Genomic DNA, 25,724 nt, shown 5'->3' on the forward strand with positions numbered 1-25,724 from the left:
ATTTATGAGGAAAACAACAAATATATTTACTTTTTCTGGAATCAACTAAACATACCTCTCCAAATTGTTGCCCTATTTATTTTTTAATATTTATACATCAACTATTGATGATTTGCAAATTGCGTACACAAACTCATATAAATTGTACACATCTTTAGTTTATTAAATTAGTAATCTATTAAAGTTTTATGTGGTTTTGTTTTTTAGGGTCTATTTGATATCCATTTTAATTTTAGTTTTTCATTTTCATTTTGTCCTAAAATATAGAGAAAAATGAGAGTTAGAATGAGAGTAAGGATGAGATTGAGAGAGAGAATGACAGGGTAAGATGGGAGGGAGGGGTACCAAAAGCGAAAACAATTTCAAATAGATTTCAGTTTTTAGTTTTTGTTTTCACTTTTGTTACTCATCTTTCCCATCTTCCCTTCTTGTCTTTCCGCTCAAATCCCATCTCCACTTTCATTCTCATTTTTATTTTTCCTCTTTTTCTTCTATAATCCTGCACAAAAAATAAACAATAAAAAATAAAATTGAGATAGTTACCAAACGGCCCTTACTTTATAAGATTTTATAAGAGTTTATGATTATGTGTTAGGCATCAATAGTTGATGTATGAATTCTCTCACCTCATCAATATATGAATTCTTTTACTCTATCTATAGTTCTTGTATGAATACGAAGTCATTTTCTAGTAAATTTGTTGTATTTCAACTTTTTCTAAAAGATAAAAGGCATTTTAGGATTCAAAGTATGTGTAACTTAATATAGAGAAAATTACTCTTATGCACTAATCAGTCGAATAGTTCATTGTTTAAGTCATCCCTTCAAGGGCGATCCAAATTAGCTAAATAAAAAATAAACTGCTCATTTAAATATTTCTTTTAATTATATTGAAAATAGTGTTATTGTCTCTTTATTTGATTACTATAAAATAAATAAATATTAATCAGTAAATGCATCAATGGAGAAGGAAGATTTGAATTTGGAATATTTTTCAATGAAGTATCAATGGATTAAGAGTGTATTCGTTTTTTTTTCTTTTTATTTTATTTATAAAAATGATCATGTTTTCTTGACCAATGAGTAGGGGGATTCGACAAAGACTCACCAAACTCGATTCTAGCATTCTTGCTATATTATAGCAAAGGTTGTGCATAGACATTTAAAAAAAAAATGAATGTATAAAGTCGGCATATCATTCTTGCTATATAATTTATAACAAAGGTTGTTTCCTCAACCCCCCCAAAAAAAAAAAAAAGGTTGCGCATAAACGTTGAAGATATGAATGTGTAAAGTCGGCATATCATTCTTGCTATATAATTTATAACAAAGATTTACTTCCACTTGCTATCTTGATTCTATTGAAGTTTGCTAGTTAGACTAGTTTGAGTGAGACCAGGAGGTTTTTCATTTTGATTTGGGAGTGGCAGTTCAGGCTCAATTTCTCCAGTCTTGTGATCATTTTCTCGTGAAGATTCCTGATTTCCTGCTACTTGAGCCAATTGAACTGTCTGAGAAGCCTCTTTGGGACCTCCTTGGCTAGAAGAAGAACCATTAGCAGCCTTTCTCAACCCCTTGTTCTTTTTGGCCGACCGAGCCCAGCCAACAAGCCCCTCTTGTATATGTTCTTCAAATATAGCCTTCTTGAATGAACTTCCCATCTTCATTACAAGTAAACATAGATATATATATATCTGAGTGTAAATTCTTCAAAAGGATAACAAAAAAGGAAAGCAATTGCAGCAAATCAAATTCTATGCATCCCTGCAACTCACCTGTGTGACAATTGCGTACAATGGCAAGGTACTGTAACTGCAGACGAACTGAATGAATGCTCTGAGAATGGATTTTCGCATCCAGAACCAAAAAAACATCTCAGATTTATGAAGCTATGTTGGGATATATCAATATAAATAGAATACAAGGAGTAGACAAACATATGTAATTAATGTGGTTTTTACCCAATAACAAGTCTTGGGATGATATAACCAACTTGCCCCATTATGCAGGAATCAAATGAATATTGAACCTGCAAGAGATGGAGGCAACCAAAGATGATAAATCTACCACTACCATTTTGATAAGATATAAAAGTTTTACTATGTAATTTTGTATTACATTCTTACCCATATCCAGAAGAAAAATGCCAGTTCAAAAGAATTTTGGAACAAGATGATTTGAATCAGTAAGAGAACCAGTCTGGGCCTGTGGAACCAGAAGTGATCATCTGAAGGTTGAACAACCAAGTCCCCTTCGATTGCAATGTGTTTCTCAGCAACCTCATGGGCCAGTTGGGTAATTACATGCTCCAACTTAGTGCCAACAGCAAGTAAAAGCTGTAGGAAAGATTTAAGAAACCACCACAAACATTAACTTCCCTGTCCTATAAGGTTTCCTGGTTAGTCTGCGAATTTGGGGAGACATATGCACAAATTTATGGATCACCGGACATGGATGAGAATTACTATTTAACCACACAAGCAAATTCCGATATGCTCATCTAAAAAGAAACAAATATATGATCTGAAAAAGAAGACTATGGAGCAAAAAGAGACCTCATGCATCACGTAGCTTTTATTATAGATGAGATGACCATAAACAAAGAAATACGATAATCATCATCATCAACATACGTATGTATAAACTGAAATTTGGACTTGTGCTAAGAAGCATGGGGCAGTGGCAGAGCTGCAGGTAAGTCTAATCCAAACAACTCGGGTGTTGGCAGTGTGATATAGACAAAACCAGCACTATATTACAAGTATATATTTGTCAAACTTACAATGAACGGAATGAATGCTATCCAGAAATAGGCATGCCAACCTGCATAGAAACATCACAAGTGGCGGTAATGATCTTCATGCACCAGGTCAAAAATGCAAATGAAGATGATGGTATATCTATAAGGTGGATTGTGTTCAACTCCAGTTCTAGGAACTTCTTGTCAATAAAACTAAGATAATTCTAATCTCATTTGATGTGTCAAGTGCTTAAGAACTCAAGATCTCTGCCACAAAATATCTATTTCACTTTCAAGGCAGAGACAGAGGATCTTATTATAGGCAAATGAGTTGTACAACGTGCTGACCAATATCTCATTTCCATTCTAACTAAACATTGCAGAACAACAGTGCAAAGTTGTAAGAGCAACTGAATTTATTGAAAAAGGATAAAAATAATAACGTGGTCAATACAAACGCAAAAATAACCCGAAAGTTAAAAGCTTACCCGAGACATTCAGCAACAAGAAGATGACCACAAAGATCCAAAGATACCAACTGTAAATGATAATTAACAAGTTAATGACACAGTAGTATGCTTTATGAACAGAGAGAACAGTCCAAAGACATGATTCTAAACTTTCGTAAAACCCTGAAACAAATTATTTTAGACTATAGAAGTATAAATCTCTCATGCCTGCACTTGATGTGCTTGATTAAATCTTTAAGGTATTTTTATGTTGTGGATGGGAAGGAGTAAGGCAGTAGTAACTAGTAGTGCAGCCCTGCCAATGAGGCTCCAGCCATTGCAGGGTTTAAAGAGGGTCAGATAAATGCAGACTTCTCCCCGTTTGAGGAGAGGGAGATGAGCTGTTTCCTGCTTCAAGCCTGTGGCTTCTAGGTTGCAACTCATCCTCAAAGAGTAAGGCAGTGAGCTAACTAGTAACTACCAAAAAGATGCAACTAGTGAAACTATGAGCATGATGTGAATGATCTTGTAAAATTGAAACTAACCTTATTCCAACGACTCTCTTAAAATCTGCTTCAAGGGCACGTATCATGTACTTGTGGAAATTAAAATTTGGATTTCCCCTGCAATGGGTCTACGGGAGAATTACTTCAAAATTTGAAACAGGAATTTTGTGGAAACATTCAAAACCTGTGATAGCGCAGAGAGAAAAGAGGATGCAGAAATAAATTAAATAACTTACGCTGATGAAGCCTAGTCGCATTGTCATATAATCTGTTTTGGTCACAGACCCATAAAATTGCTTGAAAAAAGCATGCTGGATAAGAAAAGAGCCATGAGACAGACAGGGAGAGAATTATGCGACATTGCTTATTGATGCTGAAGGATGATATATATCATATGACTCACCAACCAGCCTAGAAAAGCTGAATTCTTTCCAATACCAAGAAAGCGACCCCTGATAAATTCATGATCTTGAACGTGCGTGAACTTCTTTGTCAAAACTGCACACATAATATATATTCCAAAAAGAAGAAAAAGCACTCCAGAATCAATTAGAAGTTGAAGCACTTCATCCCAATGTGAAATTAATTATAAAGAATGATGTAAATTAACATTAGCTAGTGGTACCTTCTTCTGGGTTGTACTCCTTTTTTGCGATAGAATCCTCCCAATGTTTCCATTGACGTATCTACTCCATTGAGAAAACATGAAACGGAAAATGTTGATGCTATAGAATGAATCAATTAGACAGACACGAATAGGAAATTAAGCTAAGGATGTTACCTTTGCCCCTCCAAAAAGAATGGTTAGAACACAGAAAGTCACATGCACCACAGCCAGCACAAAGATGAAGATATGAAGATGATGCAATGCAGTGGTGGATAATAATGGGACCTTCCCCTGGAAATTTTTTTTTTAAAAAAGTAAAAATTAATTGGTGGCACAATGGCATTGGCATGATATTTCAAGTGCAACATGAAGGAAGGAATAAATCAATCCATCAATCTTGTTGTTTAATTACACGTTAGTTTGGTGGAGTTTTGATGATCAGGTCAAACAACTCCAACATGTGTTGGTGTGGTGTGGGAACAATTTCATTTCAAGAGATCCGGTGTTATCTAGTTAATTTCATTTGACCAGAAGACGCGGGTGGGTTAATCAAATAAAAGATAATAATTGAGCACCAGCATTCGAATGGTCTCTCTCAAAGAGCTTTAAGTTAAAACTTGGAGACAAGTTTTAAAACTCAACTCCCTCCAACTATGCACCCTGTCTAAAAAAGAAGAGAAGAAAAAGAAGATGAATACCTCCGGACAGTGGTAGCCAGCAGAATCAGAGTCGTCAGCAAGTAGGCGACGGGCAGTAGTAGTAGTAGTAGAAGTAGTCCAGGGAAGAAAGGAAGTGGTAAACAAGGTCTGGAAATGGGCAGTAGTACTAGTAGTGGTCTCTTGTTTTTCTTTCTTACAAGGCAGCCATTGACTAGCCTGTTTCTCCGTTATACAGATTTTGGCTATACGATCTTGGCACACCGTCAGCAGCAGTGATATAAACCCCAAAAGCATCAACTCTGCATCACCAATTCACCATCATATGATTGATCACTGATATACATATTATATTGAATGAATTGGATTGGATGAGTGAGGTACAAGGAAAAGAAGACCTTCTTTGATCTTCTGCAAGGCCTCAAACAGAGGTTTCTGGTTCTGTTTCTTCAGATACTGCAAACAAACAATTAAATTATATATATTAATAGTTACAAATCGAGATGAGAATATATGTGTAGAGTGGATGGGCAGGATGCATGCCTTGCCAGTGTAGTGAAGGATTCTCTCGAGGGCTAGGGATATGAGCACTATGACACTACACACCAAAGCCACCACCCAAGTCGGCGTGTGCTCCAACGTTGTTCCTCCTTGTTCTGCCATCCAATTCCAAATTCCAATTCTTTCCAAACCCTCTCCCTGACTTCCTCACCCCTGCCTGCTCTGCAGACACTCCTACCTAAGCTTAAGCTACCTACCCTAAGAAACAAACCAACATATTATATATGTATATAAAAATATATTATACCCAGCTCCAGCTCTGTGGCTGCTCCGTCTGTCTGTCTGTCTGTCTGTCTCAGTACTGTAGTCTAAATACTTGCTTAGAGTAATAAGTAATTTGATCTGTAAAAAAATAATTAATTAGTGTACGCTATTAGGAACAAAGGCCTTAGGCCTGGCCAGGTGAGTTATGGCTGGCTGGCTGGCTAATATATATGTCGCGGGCGGCGGGCGGATTGTGATGAGCAGTGAGAATAATAATAATATTATATCAAGGAAGGGAATTAGGAGGAAGGAGCTGTAAAGCAGCTTAGCTTAGCTTGGCCTACCTGCTACTACAAATCGCATTTCTCATCATTTCGTTTTGTGGGTTGGCTTCATTCTCTCTGCGAGCCTTCCTTTCGTTTTGTGGAGGATGGAGGTGAGGTGGTGGACTCCCTCCCAGTCAGTTCCAGACCTACAGTCTTGTTCGTTCTTTGTGTTCACTCTTGACGTTGCAGTCCTGTATTAATATTTTTCGATCAAACTAAAGAAACAAGGAAAGAAAGAGGAAATTCCACGAGGGCCTCTTAGTCGCGCGGAAGACGCGGGCATAAAAAACAAATACTCCAATCCATCCGATTCAATCTGCCCTGTCTTTCAGTGAAGACTTACTTCGTCAAATTCATTCGAAAAATGTCCTTCTCATTTATGAATATTTATTTATTTCGTTTGGAAGCTTCTATTCTCTCCTATCTCATACTACGCGTCCTGTCTCCATCCCGCGTGTTTGACAATGTACAAGAGTAAGAGATGTATGTCCGGGTTATGTGATGGATGAACATGAATCTGATGGGTAATAACACTGTTTTGCTGGCTCCATTCAATCACGTTTCGTCAGAACAGTTATCACGCCTGATAAAACGTGATTAGTTGGGATAACAAAAATTACTATTTCCTTTATATACAAGCTTTTCTGGATCGGTAGGTAATGAATCAATCTCATCGACTCAATAATATTCAAGCCATCCCTAATTTGATTTCATATTGTTGCAAGTTGCAACCACGGAGAAGGTTTGAGAAAGGACTCTGGCTGAGCATCTGTGTTCCTGAGTTGCAAAATTTGAATTTGCTGTGCTGATCCACTTGCGGGAATAATAAGTGACTTCTTGTGTTGATCTACTGCTTGTATGTGACTTAAAAGCTGGATTCATTATGCATGCATTTTCAGAACCTCTTTTTTTCTTTCTTTTTTGACATTACATGACGGATCTACCACCTATCACAATCTCAAAGGGTGATACTTTGTTAGTTTCCTATTTCTCTACAATTGCTAACAGAATTCTGAAAATTTTGAAACCAAATTGTTATCTACATTGATTTGTTGTATTTATGAAAAATGACTTACTTCTGATATGTGGTATGGTTCTATATAAACAGTTGTGAAATAATTTCTGAGCTCAGTCCCAAAAACAAAACAAAAGAAGTATTCTGAACTCCGGTTTCTTTTAAATAAGATAATTAGCAATCATGTAAATGTCAAGTACTTTGACAAATGATATTAATAAAGAGCAAAGACCACCTATTAATTTATACATCATTAAAATGTGGATTCCATTGTCACAAAGCACATACTAGAAGCAAACAAACAAGATGATCGTATCAATTAAGCCAGTAATCAATCACGAACGCAGATGCGATTTGCACATGATACGGGGGAGATATCAAAATCCCAATGAGTTATTATTACACATCCCAATGACAATAAATTTATAATCCGACTTACAACGAAAGCACCAGTTTAATGGCTTATGCATCTTTAAGAAATGGAAGAGTTGACAAAATAGCTCATTCAGAAATCAGCAAAAACAGCAAAAACATCACCCTGGATATAGTCATTATCTACCAAACTGACCAAGAAGTAGCTGTTCTGGACCTGCAAAAGTCAAGAGAACATCATGCATGCATTACTAAACTCAATGCTAATCAAAAGATTGAGTAGAAAGGTGTCTGCAGGGCTCTGTAGTAGGTATACGTTTCAACAATCAAAATCATAATTATGTCAATAAGCAAGAAGGGACATTAATGAAGAAAATAAACCTCTTCAAGCAATTTCCTAGATGAGTCATCCTCAGGGTATAAGCGGGCCCATCCTCTTGACCAGATTTCAAATGCCTCATCCTTCCAAACCATAAAACTAGCAGGATCCACAACAGTCGGTTGGATTATCTCCCTTGCAGGAAAGACTCCCCATGTCACGGCATTCACATCAGTCTGACCAATATTAGATATCCATCTCCCATCCTTGTTCACAGCCATGTAGGTTAGAGATGGAAGAGCCTTGCATTTCTCAACAAGAGCATCCAACTTCTCCTTCGAACAGAAAAACTCTAGATAGGCTTTCTGATAAACATATCCTCCAGGCCCACCCCAGCCTGAGAAGCAAGTAATATAGATGTTAAGAGTCTACATATATAGGTAAGTTTCTAGATCTGGTTCGAGGATAATCATCAAATCTAAATATCAGTTTGAAGAAAAATAGAAAGATTAAAATATAATATAAAAAAACTAGTTAAAACTTTTTTATGAGGGAGGGAGAGAGGTAGAACTTTTACCGAGCCAAATAACAAAATTTACTAGTTGGGAAGTGAAGTAAATAAGAGGAGATTTTCGTGAAGTACAAAGCTATACTTCAAAGCCAAACAGATGTTTAATTGGCGCTCAAGCAGATTTCTATAAAGACCTGAAACCCCAGTATGGCAATACTAGTAATGGTTAAACCTCAATTAGGGATTTATGATCACCTTTCCGAACTCAATGTTGTGCTATAGTTTTGAAAAAAGTAATACAATCTGATCTTCATGAATGGAAAACAAAATCATATCATGTGGAATTTTTAGGCCATCAAATTCAAGTCAGTTTATGTCTCCATTGAGACTCACACTCCTGTAATCATTAAGTGACTTCAGTGACTCATGACCAAAACTCTCAATGATAAAAATCAAATAATTCATCATAAATCCTCGCTCACAAAAATGAGATTCAAATTGAAATATTCACATAATTGTCATGACTGTAAACTCACAAACATACTCATACTTATTACTTACCAACAGACGTCGAATCAGATCTTTCCCCATTTACCGCTGGTTGGCTGTTGATGGTAAGGAAACCCTTCGTGTTAATTTTCCCTAGAAGTTCGTTTATGATCTTCGTCTCTGGCTGAAGCCCATCTAGTTCTGACCAAGGGCTGCTTCTCAATTTTCCAAGGCAGAATTTCTTAAATTTCTGATATAAAAGAAATTCCAATACATCAATTTATATCTAATTTGCTGACAATGCAGAAGACAAAATACACAGAGATGGAAACTTCACCTCATGGATATCTTCAACGCTTCTCAATGGGACAACCCATTCTTCAACAAGTTTCTTGTCACGTGCACGTGGCCGCATGAACTGTTGAGAAAATTATGACTTAAAGTCATAAATAGCCAACTCTAGCAACTCTAGTGCAAAGGGATAATATAAAATAAGAAAGGATGTGTGCCTCAGCCAAGCGGTGGTTAATCAAATGAAAATAAATGGATTATGATTACAAGTAAATTTTCCTTTGAGGGAACATCATGGGAAGGTTTACGTATTTAACTACTTCAAAATTTTTGATAAAAAACAAAAAATGATCCACCCAAATTTATCACAAAATTATAGGTACCAAGATTAAACTTGTGCGATTATATGTACCTGATAATCAGTTAGTGCTCCATATGAAGGGTTACGAGAATCACCCCATCGCCCATGTGGATAAAGGTCCCAGCCTATGGTCCTTGATATGTAGCTCTTGGGACGATTAGCCCTACCATCATTTGCTAGGACGATTAGAAATTTTGAAAGATGTACAAGAAGTTAATTAAATCCTTTTTTGTTTTCTTGTTTCTGTTTTTTTTCTTTGTGTTGGGGGTGGGGGGGACAACAGTTGGATTGCATACCAGAATATTGGACGAACATCTTCTTTAACACGGAAAACATTTGCAGGACGTCTCCAAGGTAAAGGCCTTGATATTTTGGTCTCTTCAATCAAACCAAGATTCTGCCAAGGTAGTATGATTAGAAGGGACCAGATTTGGTGGTAAGTGTTAATCATGCAAAGAGTATTATATACATCTGAAGTGAGACAATTAGAAAGGTATGAGAAAAACCATTAATATAGCCAACGCTGATTTCTCCATGTTCAGTGTATAAAGATGCAACGTCCTAATCCCATGAGCCAAAATCTTCTTGCACATCTCGGTTCCAAGGTGAATTCCATAAGATTTGACAGCTTCTTCATTATCCTTGATAGGCTCCAAGGCAGCAGTAACCTCAGGTGGTATCTACAGTATCCCATTAATTGCAAACATTGCACTAATTTAATATATAAAGCAAAACTGCTGAATATGCAAAGGAAATGGCATAAAGTTACTATGTTCTTTGTATCTTTCAAATGCATTTACCATTGTTTTCTTTATGTGAGGCCAATGTGCGTAACTAACGGTTTCATATGGTTCTGTAGGTTATATCCAAAGGCTATGTCTAGGGTAAAACCAGTGTTTGAATTGAGTCTTTAGGTTAAAAATTATAAGCGTATATTTGTAGATCTGGGCTTTCACAAAATTCCTACTTTATAACTATAAATTTACCTCGAGTCTGTGAATTTATGCGAGTTCAGGATTTTTTTCCCCTCTACTGTTGGATGAGTGTTTTGATTTGCCCTTAACTTTGAATCAGCCTTTATATGGCTGCTTAAACCCAACCTGACTCAAAATCATTCTAAAAACCCCCAAACTTCTTCTTCAACAATCCTAAACCTTAAAAATGGAAGTTTAAAAGCCTAAATCACACCATATATTCAATTTCAGGATAGTAAGGTTGCCAAACATGTCCTAGATAAACAGCCAGACTACTTTTGAATGTCGCATGTTATGTTCACAACACCAAGTCACAATAGTGTTATAACTTATATGGCAAGAAAATATTTCTGAACCAATTAAGTTCCCCAAATTTTAGCCCTATTCTGGAATACTACTTGAATTTCACGATGTTAAGAAATGAAAAAATAATAAATAAAAAACAAATAAATGCAGAAGAGAAAAGTGAAGAGGTACCTTGGTTTTACAGAAACCAGTCATGCGTATGAATCCCTTGTAGTTATTAATGGGCATAATTCCAGGAACAATAGGACAAGTAATTCCAATTTGGCGACAGTCGTGGACGAATTTGAGGAAAACATCAGTGTCGTAGAATAACTGAGTGACAATCAAATCGGCACCAGCATCAACCTTTTTCTTCAAATAAGCGAGATCACTTTGATAGGCTTCGGGAGAGGCGAGGCCATCGGTTCCAATGGCGTCCGGGTGTGCCTCTGGTTTCAATGCCAGCCATTTGGTGATTGTTATGTTAAATTTAGACAGAAAATAGCAACAAAGCCGATAAGACAAGAATGAATCCTCCTTGATGGGGAGGATTGCTTATCCTTCTCTTTATCAATACAACGTTTCTATTCAAAAAAAAGAAAAAAAAAGAAAAAAAGAGAGTAAAGTATGTATACCTGGATAGCCAGCAACAGTGACGCCAAAGTAGTCACCATATTTGGCTCTGATATGGGTGACCTGTAAGCAAGCAAACAGGCAAAAGATGAGAGAGCGAGAGAGATGTGAGATCTCTTTTCTTTTCGTTTTCGTTTTCCGTTTGGGGAAATGGCAATTATGACAAATATTATGAACTCCAAATATCATGAACTCCAAACAAATATGGCATCTATCTATCAGAAATAAACAAAATTGAAATAAGATAAGATAGCATTTATTTAGTAGTTATGAATTACCAGGTCGAGGGCGCAGGCAAAGCCTCCTTGGATCTGAACAAACTTGTCCTGGCCATGGGGCGGGTCGCCCCGGAGAGCAAGAACGTTTTGGAGGCCGTTAGACTTGATGGTTTGGAGGGCGTGGTCGATCTTGTCGACAGGCATGTTGGTACAGGTGAGGTGCATCATGCTCTCCACGCAGATGACGTTCTGCATCTTGTTTGCAATGTCCAGCGTCAGATCCGCCGTCGACCCACCCGCACCCCACGTTATGTCGCAGAACGCCGGGTTGTGGGCCACCATCCTCTCCATCCTCTCCAACAGGTTCTCCACCCCATCCTCCGTCTTTGGCGGGAAGAACTCGAACGAGAACAAAACCTTCTTCTCCTCCAACAATGCTTCCTGGATCTTCTCTATCACCTTCATTCTCTCTCTCTCTTACCTTTCGGATAGATCTGCAATGACCTGTTCTTGCTTTTGTTTGTTTTTGTTTAGAGAAAGAAACCCACCCACCAACCACTCGACTGGAACAAGTTTACAGAGAGAGAGAAACTGAGAGTGAGAGTCACCGACACGACACACTTTTAGCCTATGGCTCTATATTAACTATAACTAAGAATGATGCATAAGCAAAATTCATTTAAATTTAGAGCCAGATTAGATTTGCAACAAATCAAAGGACAATGCAATGTGGTGGCATTTCCCCTCACCCCCCTTTCTCTTATTATAGGATAGGAGCCCCCACCAACCCCCATTCCCTTCTTTATTCTTTACTCCCTTCTCAAACCCCTAGTCTCTAAAAAGACTGTTAAACCACCCGCACCAACAAATAAATAAGGCAAAAAGTCAATATTGGTTCATGTAGTTGGCCATTTTTATGATTTTGGTTCCTATCATTTCAATTTCGAGCAATTTAAGGACAAAAGTGAGTGTATATCAAATGTATGTAACTTATGTTAGTTTTTTGGGAAATTAACTATTATACATAATATAAGAGCCCAAATTATAAAAAGACTGTATATAAAATTGACTTTAGAAACACACCCAAAGCTCATTTACAACATAACAAAAAGGTTTTTAACTTCTTTTAAATTATAAAACTGCATTGATTTCTTAAAACAAACCCAACCCCAAAACCTCATAAAAAAACAAAAACACTCTATAGGGCATTAAAGTAATTTAATAATCAAAATTAAATTTAATAGGGTCAGCTGTCATTTTTTGGGTGTGTTTATAAAAATTAAATAGTGGAGGGTTTATCTATATTATTAGTGCTAAAAATAGGTATATAACTAAATATCTCTAGTTTTTTGTCATGTGCCCCTCTCATGGGGGCAATTTTGTCCAATCATGCGCAACTTAAGGTGTGCCAAGCTACTTTCCCTCCATTCCAATTATACTCGATTTTGGGGATTTTTTGGGTTAGGCTTATTTTTTCATAAAAAAATATTTTTATTTTAAGCTTTTTAAAGTACATATATATTTATTAATTTTCATGAGTTAATAAATGTTTTAATATTTTAATAGGAAACAGACGAAAAGGACTTATTGTAACCGTTTGTAAATATACATACAGTGAACAAATTGCCACACAGTGACCAAATAAGACTTCACTGTCAAAACCGACCCACCAACCATTTCACATCCTTGTCTACTTCCTCGGTCCCACCACTCTCACTGGCACCCAGAAAACGGCGAACGCGTTTGCTTGGGCTTGAGTTGGGTTGGTGGCGTGGGACCTACCACACCTACTCTACTCCTTCCACTCCTCGCCTTTCGTCAACTTCTCCAATTTCTTGGCGTTCTCTTTTACAGTGGGGAGGTATAAATTTGGGAGTGTAAAGTTACTTTTATATTTCCTTTACACATTTTAGGGGTGTAAATACAGTTTTTGCTCCAATGGGAAACGATGTAAATCTAAAGATGTATAATTGATTTGTTTGTCTTAATTCGTTTTTGTGTTAAATTTTTATTTTGTGTTAACTTTATAAAATTAATTTTTTTTGTATTAGGTTAATTTTATTGTTTCAAACAAATAGACCTAAAAATATTTAAATTCAGAGAAAATATGATTTTATCCAAAAATCGTTTGCTGTTGGCATATTTTTCAAAAATTAAAGCTGCTGGACCTGATTTAAATGTTGGTTGTTTTGCTCTTTTTGAAAATCCAAGCCGTTGGTTGTTGCAATCTAGCCCCGGCGGGGGGGGGGGGGGGAGATGACAACCAAAAAATTGCATCGCTTATGAATTTTCCAGCAATTACTGTAGCCGCGTGTCCCACCTTTTTATGCTGATTTTTCTCTATTTTTCCTCTCCTTTCTCAACTGGGTCCCACCCGGAGGAGATGTAAAATTTACTTATTTATTTGGGCTGCCTCAGTCTAAAGTCCTGCGCTCAGTAAAAATACCCAAAGTCCTGCGCTCAGTAAAAATACCCAAATTCTACAGTCCTTCCTCTCCTTTTTTTGGGTTTATTTATAAGAATTAAATGGTGTACAATTTATTTATAATTTTAGTGGTAAGAATGGGTATATGACTAGATATTTCTATTTTTTATGTTCAACAGTTAGTGCTGCGCTCAGTCTGATCTGATCCAACAGTTGGTGTATCGTACCAAGCACGATGCGAAAATCCAACCAGCCTAAAATTAAATTAAATTAATCTGCCCATCACTTGAAGACGATGAAACGATCACTTGACGCAGTGAGAAACCAAAATTATTTATCAGAACAAAAGAAACTCATTCACTGAATTCTAATGTGACCACGCAGATCCAAAGAAAGTTCAAGTTAACCAGCGCACAACACCAACCAATTTCAACTGTCTTAAGTTGAAAGTAAACCCTCCTACTGTCGCTATGTGTGTTGTGTTGGTGTGGTTTTCATAACTCAGCTTTCGCATTTCCATAGTCTGTCTAGTCAAACACTTCTAACCACAACAATAATCTCTTATTAAACTAGAACAGACGCATACTTATTATCCAAACAAGAAAAGAAAAGAAAAGAAAAGGTGAAGAAATACATTTAATACAACATCCTCATCAACCCTATGCAAGGAATATAAAATACTTGCTTTGTGAGATTAACAACTCTGATTCTCCTTTTTTTTTTCTTCTCTTTAGGGAGGGGAGGGGGGTTTATTATCACTTAGGTTTGGTACATTCGTTACAACATGCGTTGCAAAGAATTGATCCTTAGTTTAATGAAACAGCAGAGTGAAATCTAAATCAGCGTTCACTAACTTTAGTTATTGGGTACCTGTGACAGAACAAAGATAAATATCAGGGTGACCAAGTTGTGCATTCAGTTTAAAGCAATTATTAGCCATGCCTCAGAAAGGAATATGGACATACTGTCATACATGTTACGATTGCGGACCACCACACGTCATTCTTGCTTCAGCAGAATCCTTCATGATGAAAATAAGCACCAAAGCAAAATATATCATCAAACATTGCACATGAAAAACTAGTAGTACCAGCAAATGAATATACAAGACTATTTTTTTACACAAGGCTCAAGTGGATACATGAACACAAATGTCGATAAAGTCATGGGCAGAACCACACATAGGCCTGATACTCCAGCAACTCCTTTGAAGTTCATATAAAACCTACAAAACTATGTCTGAAATAAGTGCATGTCGCAAATTCTCCATTAAAATGGAAGTGGAGGTACGGCAACACATCCATGCAAAACAAAGATGCAATGCATTTCTTTGAAATTTTGTCCTCCCAATCTCACCACAGAACCCCCAAAACCTCTCCCCTGCCCAGTACCCAAAAAAGAAAAGAAAAAAACCCTTAAAAACTATAGTATAGTCAAACAGGCCATACATAAGTATGTACGTATCAGTATGTATGCTTATACCGAATTAAGTAGTAGATCTAGCCTTGCTACTGGTAGAACCCAGTGGTCATGTCTGACCAAACAAAACAAGAACAGCCCGCTCATATCATAGGTTTTGTTTAATTCTCATGACAACTTTGCTTAGAAAGTGCAAAGAGTTAGCAAACACGAGTGTGAGACATCGTATGGATAAAATTTGGGAACAAGGGACTGGGGATGAGGATATAAGACGCATTAATAAAGGAATAATTTGCACTTGCCTCACAATCATATCACAGTGTTACAAGTTCCCATTCTTCTTTTGACATGTCAAGGAATTCGATGCCACCATCTTCAAACATGATCTGCAACAAAAAAAAAAAGGTCCATTTTCAATATCTTAATTTATTACAATAATAACATTTTATTGTTCTCTCTAAAAAGTAATTCATCTCTTACCGAGTGTTTTTTGGAATATCTATCAAACCGCTTGATAATCCCAAAGGATCTGAAACATTGGAAAATAAAGAATAATATTCAGCATCATCAGATTTAATTAAATAACATGTCACCTCAGAATTTGGAGCATCAACAGATATGTATAGAAAATGAAAAAAAACAAGCAGTACAAATCAATTATAAATAACTTCAACAGAGAAGACATCAACCTAAGGCTATTGTTCCAACTGATAAACTTGCAAAAATCTTTTGACTGTAAACATCACAAATATACACATAGAGCCATGAAGGCATTGACATTTGACGCTGCCCATTTCACATCTATTATTGCTCCAAAATAAATTTTAAGATCTCTTATGATCCCTAATGTTTTCCTATTGTTCCCATAACATAGGTGGGAAAACAAAGATGTTTTCTCCAATTTCCACCTCTTGTTTGGTTTTCGTAAAATCTTTAAACTTTCTTGAGGTAGTGAAGATCAGCAACCTTAGCAACATCAGAAGGCCACTAAATCAAACCCATGATTTTAGTATCATATGGGGGTTAGTTTTCAGAATTTCCCAGATTAGAAGCAGGAGGACCTCACAATATTTTTTCTTTGTATTGCACATAAAATAAAACAACTAACACCAGTGCATAACACATTGAGGAATATGAAGCACTACTCTAAAGTGAAAGATTCATAGATATTCTGAAATTACCTCTGATTCGTGGGGCGACTTATTCGAATCACTTCACCAATGCAATTACAAGAACGTGTACCTCTTTGGTTATGGAAAGGTTGTGAATTTCCTAACAGACAAGAGGATGTGAAACAAGAGTTTCAAATAGTATATCATTAATTTTGAAACACTAGTAAAAAACAATAAATACATAATAGAAAAAAGCTCACCTATATGTAGACCCCCGTTCTGATAAACCTTTTCCAGAAAAGAGTCCCACAATTAGTCCAAGTTTGCAGAACTTCAAATATAATTATTACAAAAGAAAAAAAGGCAGTCATTTGTACAGCTAAAAACTTTACAAAGTCAACAAATGCAATAAATCATAGCCAACATGGAAACATTTCAGCGGCAACTCTTGGAGCTGATTTCAGACATCTATCCTCCAGTATATTAGTCATAACCAACTTATATCCAGTATGGGTAGGTGAAATGAGGAGAGTTAGTGTGCTGGGAGGGAAAATAAACACTATGAGCACTTCCACCCGTTTGCCATGGCAAAAGGCAAGGGCAAGGCAAGGTTGTGGTGTTTCCACCCATTGCCATGGCAACAACTATTCACATGAGATATAAGGAGAGGAATTTGTATACAGTTTTGGTGTGGGAAGTGAAGAATATGACTAAGTATTTATTTTTAAAAAATTCTGAAATTTTTTGTATTTTTTTTTGTAGATTTTTGTTGTTGCTGACGTCAGCAAACCCAGGCTAGAGCACAGGCTCGTTTTGCCTGAGGGCTGGCCTGGTTTCGTGGGCCCCAGCAGCTGCCCTGGCAGCTTCAGCCCGCTGGAAGACAAATTTGGGGCTTGGCTGTAACCGCTCTAATGAGAATTAAAATGCTAGCAGTGCAAAAGTTTTCATTTCTACAATATGCCACTTAATTTGCAAGAGGGAAGGATAAAAATCAAAAGTTGTCCAACCTGTTTCAATAAGGACCATCTAGAACTAATTGAATGGTGATTACACCAAAATGGTCTATGACATCAAACTTTTAGATGATCGTTTAAATTAGCAGCAAAACTTTGTAGGGCTTTGGCAGGTTGGTGGTGATTTTCAAAACATATAAATTTCGGTTAGAAGTAAACAGAGACACTTGTACATACGTCTTTAGCAGAAAGAATTGCTTTCAATTTGGGAGAGGACACAGCCACCTGACATGCTACTAGTTTCAACGCAGCAACTGATGACATCTTTGGCTTGGTAGGTCTGACACCAAGTTTTCGCCGACAACCACGTGCACCGCAATGGCAATCTTGATCTGCACCAAATTGAACAAACCTGCTAAATTTATTAGACTGGACTAGAGGAATACAAAGTTTCACATCTAGCAATAGTTTTAGTGCAAGGGAAGTCCATGATGATTCTAGAAAAACATGCATCAATTAGTAAAGCATTAAAATAAAGGGTTATGCATGTGTTCATACTGATAATCATAGGTCAGGTGTTCTCCCTTTTTTACGTCACGAGTTGCGAATATACCAATTCTTGTTTCGCCATCGATTATCCTTCAAAGAAAAGAACAAGGAATACATGTAAGATATAGTATTAACTACAAAATGACCTAAAAATCAGTAACAAGGTCAAGTAGAAGACCATTTTTGCATCTCAGTATTAGGACAACAACTATGGTTTATATATCTCGACTTGTTTCCTTTGTATGTGGCATCAATAACCATATCTCGATTGATTTCACATAAGTAAAAGTTTGTTTCTCCACGGTGTTTCATATTCCATAGCCTTTCCTCGCATGTTTTGTCATCTATAACTGTACAAAGAAACAGCATTGATTAATAGGTTTCAAATGATTTTTTTGGTAAGACGATAACTTTCAAATATAAAACAAGCTGCATGTACTGACATGTAGAGCAAAAAAGGACTAAGGAAGTTACCTTCTCCCACATATTCGATCACAAATTCTCCTTGCTTAATATCTTCATCCGCCACAATTCCAGAACCACATTTCTCAGTCTACAAGAATACCCTATTCCGTTAAGTCGCTTAACAATGTCTATAATTCTAATAAATAAATACAGTTCCTGGAAACAATTTAATCAATGTACAAGGCATTAGAAGACCAAAGAAAAAATAATAACAATAAATGATTTCCAAACATGCAATGCAAGCAGCCTCCCTTATGTGAAAAATATGTTGCCCTGGAATCTATCTTCTCCGTTCCAAAATTGAGACCCTTGATATTTTTATGGGGAGGCAATCAATTACATAAAACGATGAGTTGAATAGTTATATTGCTGAAATGTAGCAAAACAGACGCCGACTAAATTGCAGATAATGCAAGTTTAATAAAAGTCCACCAACATGGAAGACAAATGTCTGAATAGAGAGTCAGCTATCTCTTCAAAGAACCTTTCAGCCTTCAACTTATGCTATTAGGCCATCCCCAATGGTTGGGGCTCTAAAGGCATCTCTCCCACAGTGAGAGGCTCTATATCCGGGACTCTATATTAGGGGTTTGATATTTTTTTTATGATGTAATTTAATTTAGGTGATATTTTTGTTTTTTGTTAACTTATCTATGTTAGTGTATTTTTTGTGAACATTTCAACTCAAAAAAATAAAAAATTGGACAAGATTTGAAAACATGGTTAAAAAAAATAAACCTAGCCATTTAGAACTTGAGGGTTGTAGCTTGAGTCAACTTTACCAAAAAAAAACAAAAACAATGAGACAAGCTTGTTGCAATTGGCCAATTGATTAAAAAAATAGAAAGAGTAGTCAGCAGCTATCAAAATGGGCGAGTATGACTCTGTTGAGTCGCAAGGCAAGTGAGCCAAAAAATTGTTGGGCTGACAGCTTTTTCCAAAATGTGGTCCCCACCGAGTTTCAAGGGCTGCAACCGGGTACACAGATTTGGCTTCAGCTCCGGTTAGGCTCTACCATTTAGAGCCTCAAATTTATACCATTGGGGATGGTTTTTTGCAAAGAGTTGTTGATGCGGACATCATTAGTTAGTTTCCTGATTTATTAGTTTCCTAGATTCTCAAGTTTTCCAGATTTCACTAGGATTTTAGTTTCCAGATTTTTAGTTGGATTTGATTTAAGTTTCCTAGTTTATTTTTACTTAGTTCCTTGGTGGATTAGGATTTCTGTTTTAGCAAGGGATTTTTATCCTATTGTCTCTAGGTTTTAGTTTGCTATAAATACCCCCCCATGTAGTTCTTTAAAATGGAGTTGTTGAGATATAAAGAAAAGCTTATTTTCCAGAGATTGGAGACTACTTGGTGTGAAGCCAAACCCCTGGAGTGATTCCAGACCTATCCCTTTTGTTCTATTTTCTGTTTTCCATTGTTTTCGCTTCCGCTAAACTACCTAAATACTCAATTCACCCTTTATCCTACATCAAATTTGGCATCAGAACCTGGTTTTCGTTTTTCTGGGTTCAGAATTTTCAAGTATTTCTTGTTCTTCACACTGTGTGTCAAGTGATGGCTCCGACTAAGCCTGGAAAGACAGACGAGCCAGCGACGGACTTTGTACGTCTTGTTCAGATGATGGAAAACCTATCAAAGCAAGTAGCAGATTCGGACGCTAGATCTAGACTCGTGGAACGTCGCCTTGCAGACTTAGAAACAGCTAACCAACATGATGAAGCAAGTGTGAATGGAGAAGAGAGGAATCATGAGCGACAACGTCATGATAGAAGGAATGATCGAGACGCAGAGAGACACAATTTTCATCGTGGCTATGAGCAAGACCCTGATGAAAGGGTGATGAGATCAGTGAAAGTTGACGCTCCAAATTTTGATGGTGAGCTAAATCCTAAAGCACTCCTCGATTGGTTAGCTACCATGGATCGCTATTTTGAGTGGCATGACATGTCTGAAGCTCGAAGGGTGAGATTTGCTAAGATAAAATTGGTGGGTCAAGCTGGATTGTTTTGGACCAATGTTGAAACACAACTAGAGAGAGCTGGTGAAGAACCAATCATCCATTGGGGTGAGATGAAAGAAAGGTTGAAGCAGAAATATCTACCATTATCCTATCAACAGAGTTTGTTGGACGAGTGGCAAACTCTTCGTCAAGATAACATGCCAGTTGCTGAATATATTGCAAAATTTGAGGAATTCATGTTGCGATGTGACATAAGGGAAGATCGAAGGATGACTATTTCTCGGTTTAGATCACTTCGTCCGGAGCTTCAAAAAGAATTAATTCCGCATACTATGAATACTTTAGAGAGGGTTTTTCAGATGGTACAAGAATTAGAGAAGTATTTAAAGTTGTCCAATGTAGTCAAGCAAACTGATTCTCAAAGATCTGATTGTCATGTTGGCACATCTGTGACTCCAAGTTCTCCAACATCTATGACTAATTTAGTAAAAACTGCCAAGGGAAAAAGAGTGCTAGTTGATACACGTGGTGGTGGAACGCAAAGATGTTACAGATGCCAAGGTTTTGGACACTTTGCTGTCCAATGCCCAACGAAGGAGGCAACAAGAAATCTGTGTGCACACATCAACGAACAAGCTGACAATCAAGGCGAATTCGAGGAAGATATTTATGAACCCCAACAACCTGATGAAGATTGTGGAATCGACTTTGAAGTCCCTCATCCAACATTAGCAGTAATAAGGTGTACTTTGGCTCAACCTAGGAAGGAAACTGAGGATTGGCGTAGGACTTCCATTTTCCAGACTTACATCAAGTCTGGAGATAAAGATTGTAAGGTGGTCAAAGATAATGGGAGTTGTATCAATGTTGTATCAACGCTGACTGTTTCGCGTCTTGGTTTGTCACCCGAGAAGCATCTTGTGCCATACAGAGTAGCATGGATTGACAATACATCTTCTATCCCTGTTACCCAACGATGTCACGTTCCTATACAGTTTTCATCTTACAAAGATCATGTTTGGTGTGATGTGGTGGATATGGATGTGAGTCATATTCTCTTGGGAAGACCATGGATCTACGATTACAATGTTACCATCTTGGGTCAAGAAAATATATGTTCGTTCATCCATAAAGGAAAGAAGATCACGATGAAGCCACTTCAACCCAAGCTCCTGAATCAATCTATACCAAACAAAGAGGAGCAAGAAAAAGTAGGTAAAACCAAAGCTCTACATATCATTACGTTTAAAGAATGTAAGGAAGATGCAGAAGTTCCTAGTCAAGTGGAAGTTAGATCAAATTCTCATAGTACTCGGATTACAAAGGAGAACCTGCCGCACATTGATCCCGACGTTTTGGAAGGTTATTACAGCTTTATCTCGCCGGAGTCGAGATCTTTTCAGCCAGGGGGAATTGATGCGGACATCATTAGTTAGTTTCCTGATTTATTAGTTTCCTAGATTCTCAAGTTTTCCAGATTTCACTAGGATTTTAGTTTCCAGATTTTTAGTTGGATTTGATTTAAGTTTCCTAGTTTATTTTTACTTAGTTCCTTGGTGGATTAGGATTTCTGTTTTAGTAAGGGATTTTTATCCTATTGTCTCTAGGTTTTAGTTTGCTATAAATACCCCCCATGTAGTTCTTTAAAATGGAGTTGTTGAGATATAAAGAAAAGCTTATTTTCCAGAGATTGGAGACTACTTGGTGTGAAGCCAAACCCCTGGAGTGATTCCAGACCTATCCCTTTTGTTCTATTTTCTGTTTTCCATTGTTTTCGCTTCCGCTAAACTACCTAAATACTCAATTCACCCTTTATCCTACATCAGTTGTTATATATTAGAGCCCAAAGGTGGTGCAGCCCATTTTAGAGCCCCCATTGGGGATGGCCTTATACGTGTAAAAACATGAATCAAAAAGTCTGCAAAGTAAATAAATTCATATGATATGCGGTTCATAAAAACCTGAATAGCGTCCAAATAGACACTAACAAAAGCTAATACGTCAGACAGAACTTCAACTTATGCTAATTTGTATGTTTAAACTTGAGCATTTCATATCTGCAGTTCCTCCTGCCCTTCTTAAGAAGTTACAAGTCTCCCCCAAACCTATTAAATTTGTCTCTATTTCTATTATCTTTTCAGAAAAAAAAAAATATATATATATATATATATATACAAAATCTTAACCACTGCAATTTATATTCCAACATAAGCCACATTACCTGCACCAGTTTCATCTTCTTCACAGGTCGGTGCTGGAATGGTTTGTTCAGACAGGTACTTCCACATTTACAGACTGAGGAACAGCTAGACAGAAGCATCCTGCAGATATAACACATTCAACTTATTTATTTTTAGACAAAAAATAAAACCTGAATATACACTATCACATAGAAAATTAATGGCCCTTTTCCCTATATCTACATCTGCCTGCATCAATAACATCATAATGCCTAAGGTTGCAAGTCAACGAACATCACAACCAGAGGTTTCATCCCCTTAATTAGTTCCAAAAGAAAAATAAAAAACAATCAAAAACCCACAGCAAGCATATTCTTCTGTAGTATAAACGCCTGCACTTCTCTATGAAAAGGCATCCCTCAATTGAGTGGAACACTGCCGAATAGCTATGCTCCCTCAATGAACAATGTTCATAAAACAGCATCACTCACTGGACTGGAATCCTGTCAAAGAGGTATCCCTTGCATAACTTACTTACCGCCTGTACCCAAACTTTATCAAGATAAGAGTTCAAAGTAAAAAGTTAGGATCTTAGGAAATACCAGACAATGGTTAAATATCCATGTCCAAAAGATCAAAATGATGTACAAGTACAGTACAAGATGATCAAATGCAACCTTTACATTGCTCCTTTATTACACATGAGGTAACACAAACACCATTGACAATGATCGTCCTTACCCACAATGGCAATCTCTACCACAAACACTAGAAGACCCTTGTGATGGGCTGCAGGAACAGAATATGCCATCATCCTCAAGTCGTCTTTTAATCTTCTTCGTGAGATATATATCTTAAATTTGTCAACGAAACTAAGAGTGGAGAGAGAATTGAAAAACACTTCCAACGCATATAAAACCATTGAATAAACAGACAGATGGAACATATCCGAGAAAATATTCAGCTGGCAAGTCCAACCTATGAGGAGTGTTTCATGGGGAAAGAAAAGAAGAGAAAACCAGATAGGTATGTAACATGCACTAAAGTATATAAAATTAAAATGATAATTTCCAACATGAAAAGGTTTGTTCAATAAAAATTTAAAATTAGTGAGTTTAAGACTTAAGAGGATACTGCGCTTTATAAAAGTGTAGGGCATCGGTTTCCATTTATTAAACCAATCTGGAAGTTCAAAATCTACAGGATTTCCAATCTGCTTCAGCAACTTGTTGAATACGTTCCCAATGTGACTTCGCTCAGAATTCTGATAAGCAAGAACACAAGTCATAAAATTTCATAAGCATAGAAAGCAAACATAAGGAAATAAGAACAATATAGCAACCATTCCTTGGAAGGAAAAAAAAAAACTCAATGAAAACATCATGAGCAAGCAAAGGCATCCAGGGAAAATGAAAAACAGAGAGAGAAGAATAAAATTAAACGAAGAAAATCGGAAAATCTGGTGAGCACTGGAAGCCTTACCCCAACACTAAATAAATAAATCAACAAGAAGCAGCCAGAATAAATGTGTTGTTACCCAATAATTTAAAATGGGAAAGATAAGTAATTCGCAGCCAGAAGCCATAGACCAAAACATTGTAAGAGGAAGGATAGAAGCTTATTATACGCAACATCGCATAGAACGTTAAACAAACTTGTGAGAAGAAAGCGAATCTCTCAAAACAATGCCACATTATCAGTTTCTCCAAACATGTTTCTTAAGTCCTTTCATTTAAATTATATTAAAGCTAAAATAAAAAGGTAGTATGTCATCAATAATTTTTTCTCGATGGGCATCCTACAACGAACCGACAGTTAACTTATAGAAATCTGCAACTGCATCAAATATACATTGTATACAGATGAGTGATATAGTGACCCAATTACGTAAATAAGCATTTGAAACAAAATCAGAGACACATTTCAGAATAAAAAAGAAAAGCCAAGAAAACAAATTTGACATATTATTCATTCAACTACTAAGGATATATCAAATATTGGGGGATTCAATTGCAGAAAAAACAACCTTGTTCATAGCAGGCATGGCACCAAGAGCCGCCACCGTGTAATAATTCAACAACTCACTATAGAAGGCCAGAGAACTTCCACTCGACCAGGACGCTTGGACCTAGCTAGGTATATCTTCTGCATACACTACACCGGGGGTGATGACTGATGGCCAAGTCCAAGTCCAAAACCAAGTCGTGGAGTAAGAAAAGAAAATAATATTTTTAGTACTGATGTAGAGTAGGGACTGGAGATGATGGGTTTGGGAGATGAGGAGAAATGGTGAGATTTTGTTGGCTGCGAGAGAACCTCTACGATCCTTGGAGTCGTGGTTCCCAGTTTGATGCGCGTCTCAATTTGGGTAACAGAAATGGGTTAAGTTGGCATTACATGGATATGGATGGAATTATCAATATCATTCAGGGTAATTTGGGTAACAAAACATTTGGCGATTGTTTTGCAGGCAAATGACGTTGAGAATGTCTGGGGAAGAGAGAGTGGTGCGTGGGAAAGGAGATAGGTCAATTGTGGAAAAAGTTTCTTCCTATAAAGAAGGTGGGATGAGATCTTAGGCCCCTCGTAAAAATAAAAAAAAATCTTAGACACTCTTATTGTCTGGATGAGAGGAAATAACTCAGAATTTAATTAAAAATCATAAATTTAAATAAAAAAATTAACAATTCCCTTTTTTAGTAACTTTTTATTTTATTTTATTTTTTAATTGAAGCATGAAATTTCATTATGAAAAACTCACCCAAAAGGATGGAACAAATTCAACAATATAGGGTTTAGGGCTAGGGCTACCAAAAAGTCAGCCGAGCCCTAGATATGATGTAATGGCCAAATATACATTATTTCACCAACATCTAAGTACTATTATATATAATAGTTTTTTGAACTTCTGACACAAATTTTCAATTTTGAGCGGATTTCAACCTTTAAAAGGTTGGGCCAATATAAAGTTTTGAACAACTTTATGAAATTTTCGAACAAAATTCCGAAATAATCTAACATTTTCAAGTTTTATGAATTAAAATGGATGTTGAAATTTCAAAATTTTTTGGAATGAAATTGAAATTTTTTATTTATTAAAAATTGTTTTTGGATTGAAATTGGAACCCCTAATTC

At 36.7% G+C, this 25,724-nt stretch overlaps 3 protein-coding genes across 14 annotated transcripts; all 3 read right to left on the reverse strand.

The window, feature by feature from the left end:
• Window positions 1-1,161: 1,161 nt before the first annotated feature.
• Window positions 1,162-6,392, reverse strand: MLO15 (Seven transmembrane MLO family protein). 5 transcript variants are annotated; one of them, XM_021958432.2, is made up of 16 exons: window positions 6,068-6,391; window positions 5,767-5,861; window positions 5,502-5,681; window positions 5,357-5,414; window positions 5,001-5,260; window positions 4,477-4,593; window positions 4,321-4,381; window positions 4,099-4,193; window positions 3,932-4,006; window positions 3,735-3,823; window positions 3,229-3,278; window positions 2,783-2,823; window positions 2,127-2,336; window positions 1,962-2,029; window positions 1,776-1,836; window positions 1,162-1,661 (listed from the first exon to the last, which is right to left on the reverse strand). In XM_021958432.2, exons 3-16 carry the CDS (start codon window positions 5,619-5,621, stop codon window positions 1,359-1,361), a joined length of 1,608 nt encoding a protein of 535 aa, XP_021814124.1. In that variant the 5' UTR covers window positions 5,622-5,681; window positions 5,767-5,861; window positions 6,068-6,391; the 3' UTR covers window positions 1,162-1,358. The 5 variants fall into 5 exon arrangements, with proteins under 5 accessions (XP_021814124.1, XP_021814125.1, XP_021814123.1 ...); XM_021958433.2 differs by lacking the exon at window positions 5,767-5,861 and having other exon boundaries at window positions 5,502-5,717; XM_021958431.2 differs by having other exon boundaries at window positions 5,502-5,861.
• Window positions 6,393-7,439: 1,047 nt separating this feature from the next.
• Window positions 7,440-12,258, reverse strand: LOC110756823 (methylenetetrahydrofolate reductase (NADH) 2). The gene is made up of 10 exons (XM_021958293.2): window positions 11,578-12,258; window positions 11,302-11,362; window positions 10,859-11,115; window positions 9,914-10,087; window positions 9,704-9,804; window positions 9,459-9,570; window positions 9,093-9,173; window positions 8,828-9,005; window positions 7,818-8,152; window positions 7,440-7,653 (listed from the first exon to the last, which is right to left on the reverse strand). Exons 1-10 carry the CDS (start codon window positions 11,980-11,982, stop codon window positions 7,570-7,572), a joined length of 1,788 nt encoding a protein of 595 aa, XP_021813985.1. The 5' UTR covers window positions 11,983-12,258; the 3' UTR covers window positions 7,440-7,569.
• A 2,223-nt stretch (window positions 12,259-14,481) lies between these two features.
• ASHH3 (histone-lysine N-methyltransferase ASHH3) lies at window positions 14,482-25,154 on the reverse strand. Of its 8 annotated transcripts, none has more exons than XM_088244064.1 (15): window positions 24,616-25,154; window positions 23,724-23,853; window positions 23,331-23,442; window positions 22,631-22,730; window positions 18,450-18,528; window positions 18,154-18,325; window positions 17,985-18,065; window positions 17,712-17,838; window positions 16,734-16,761; window positions 16,543-16,633; window positions 15,842-15,890; window positions 15,664-15,747; window positions 15,084-15,167; window positions 14,916-14,963; window positions 14,482-14,812 (listed from the first exon to the last, which is right to left on the reverse strand). In XM_088244064.1, the coding sequence occupies exons 1-12, from the start codon at window positions 24,631-24,633 to the stop codon at window positions 15,676-15,678; spliced, it is 1,059 nt and encodes a 352-aa protein (XP_088100190.1). In that variant the 5' UTR covers window positions 24,634-25,154; the 3' UTR covers window positions 14,482-14,812; window positions 14,916-14,963; window positions 15,084-15,167; window positions 15,664-15,675. The 8 variants fall into 8 exon arrangements, with proteins under 8 accessions (XP_088100190.1, XP_088100184.1, XP_088100185.1 ...); XM_088244058.1 differs by having other exon boundaries at window positions 17,664-17,838; window positions 24,616-25,152; XM_088244059.1 differs by having other exon boundaries at window positions 14,908-14,963; window positions 17,664-17,838; window positions 24,616-25,152.
• Between the last annotated feature and the right edge of the window lie 570 nt (window positions 25,155-25,724).

This window comes from Prunus avium, chromosome 7, assembly GCF_965620075.1.
Source record: "Prunus avium chromosome 7, drPruAviu1.hap1.1, whole genome shotgun sequence".
Taxonomy (NCBI): domain Eukaryota; kingdom Viridiplantae; phylum Streptophyta; class Magnoliopsida; order Rosales; family Rosaceae; genus Prunus; species Prunus avium.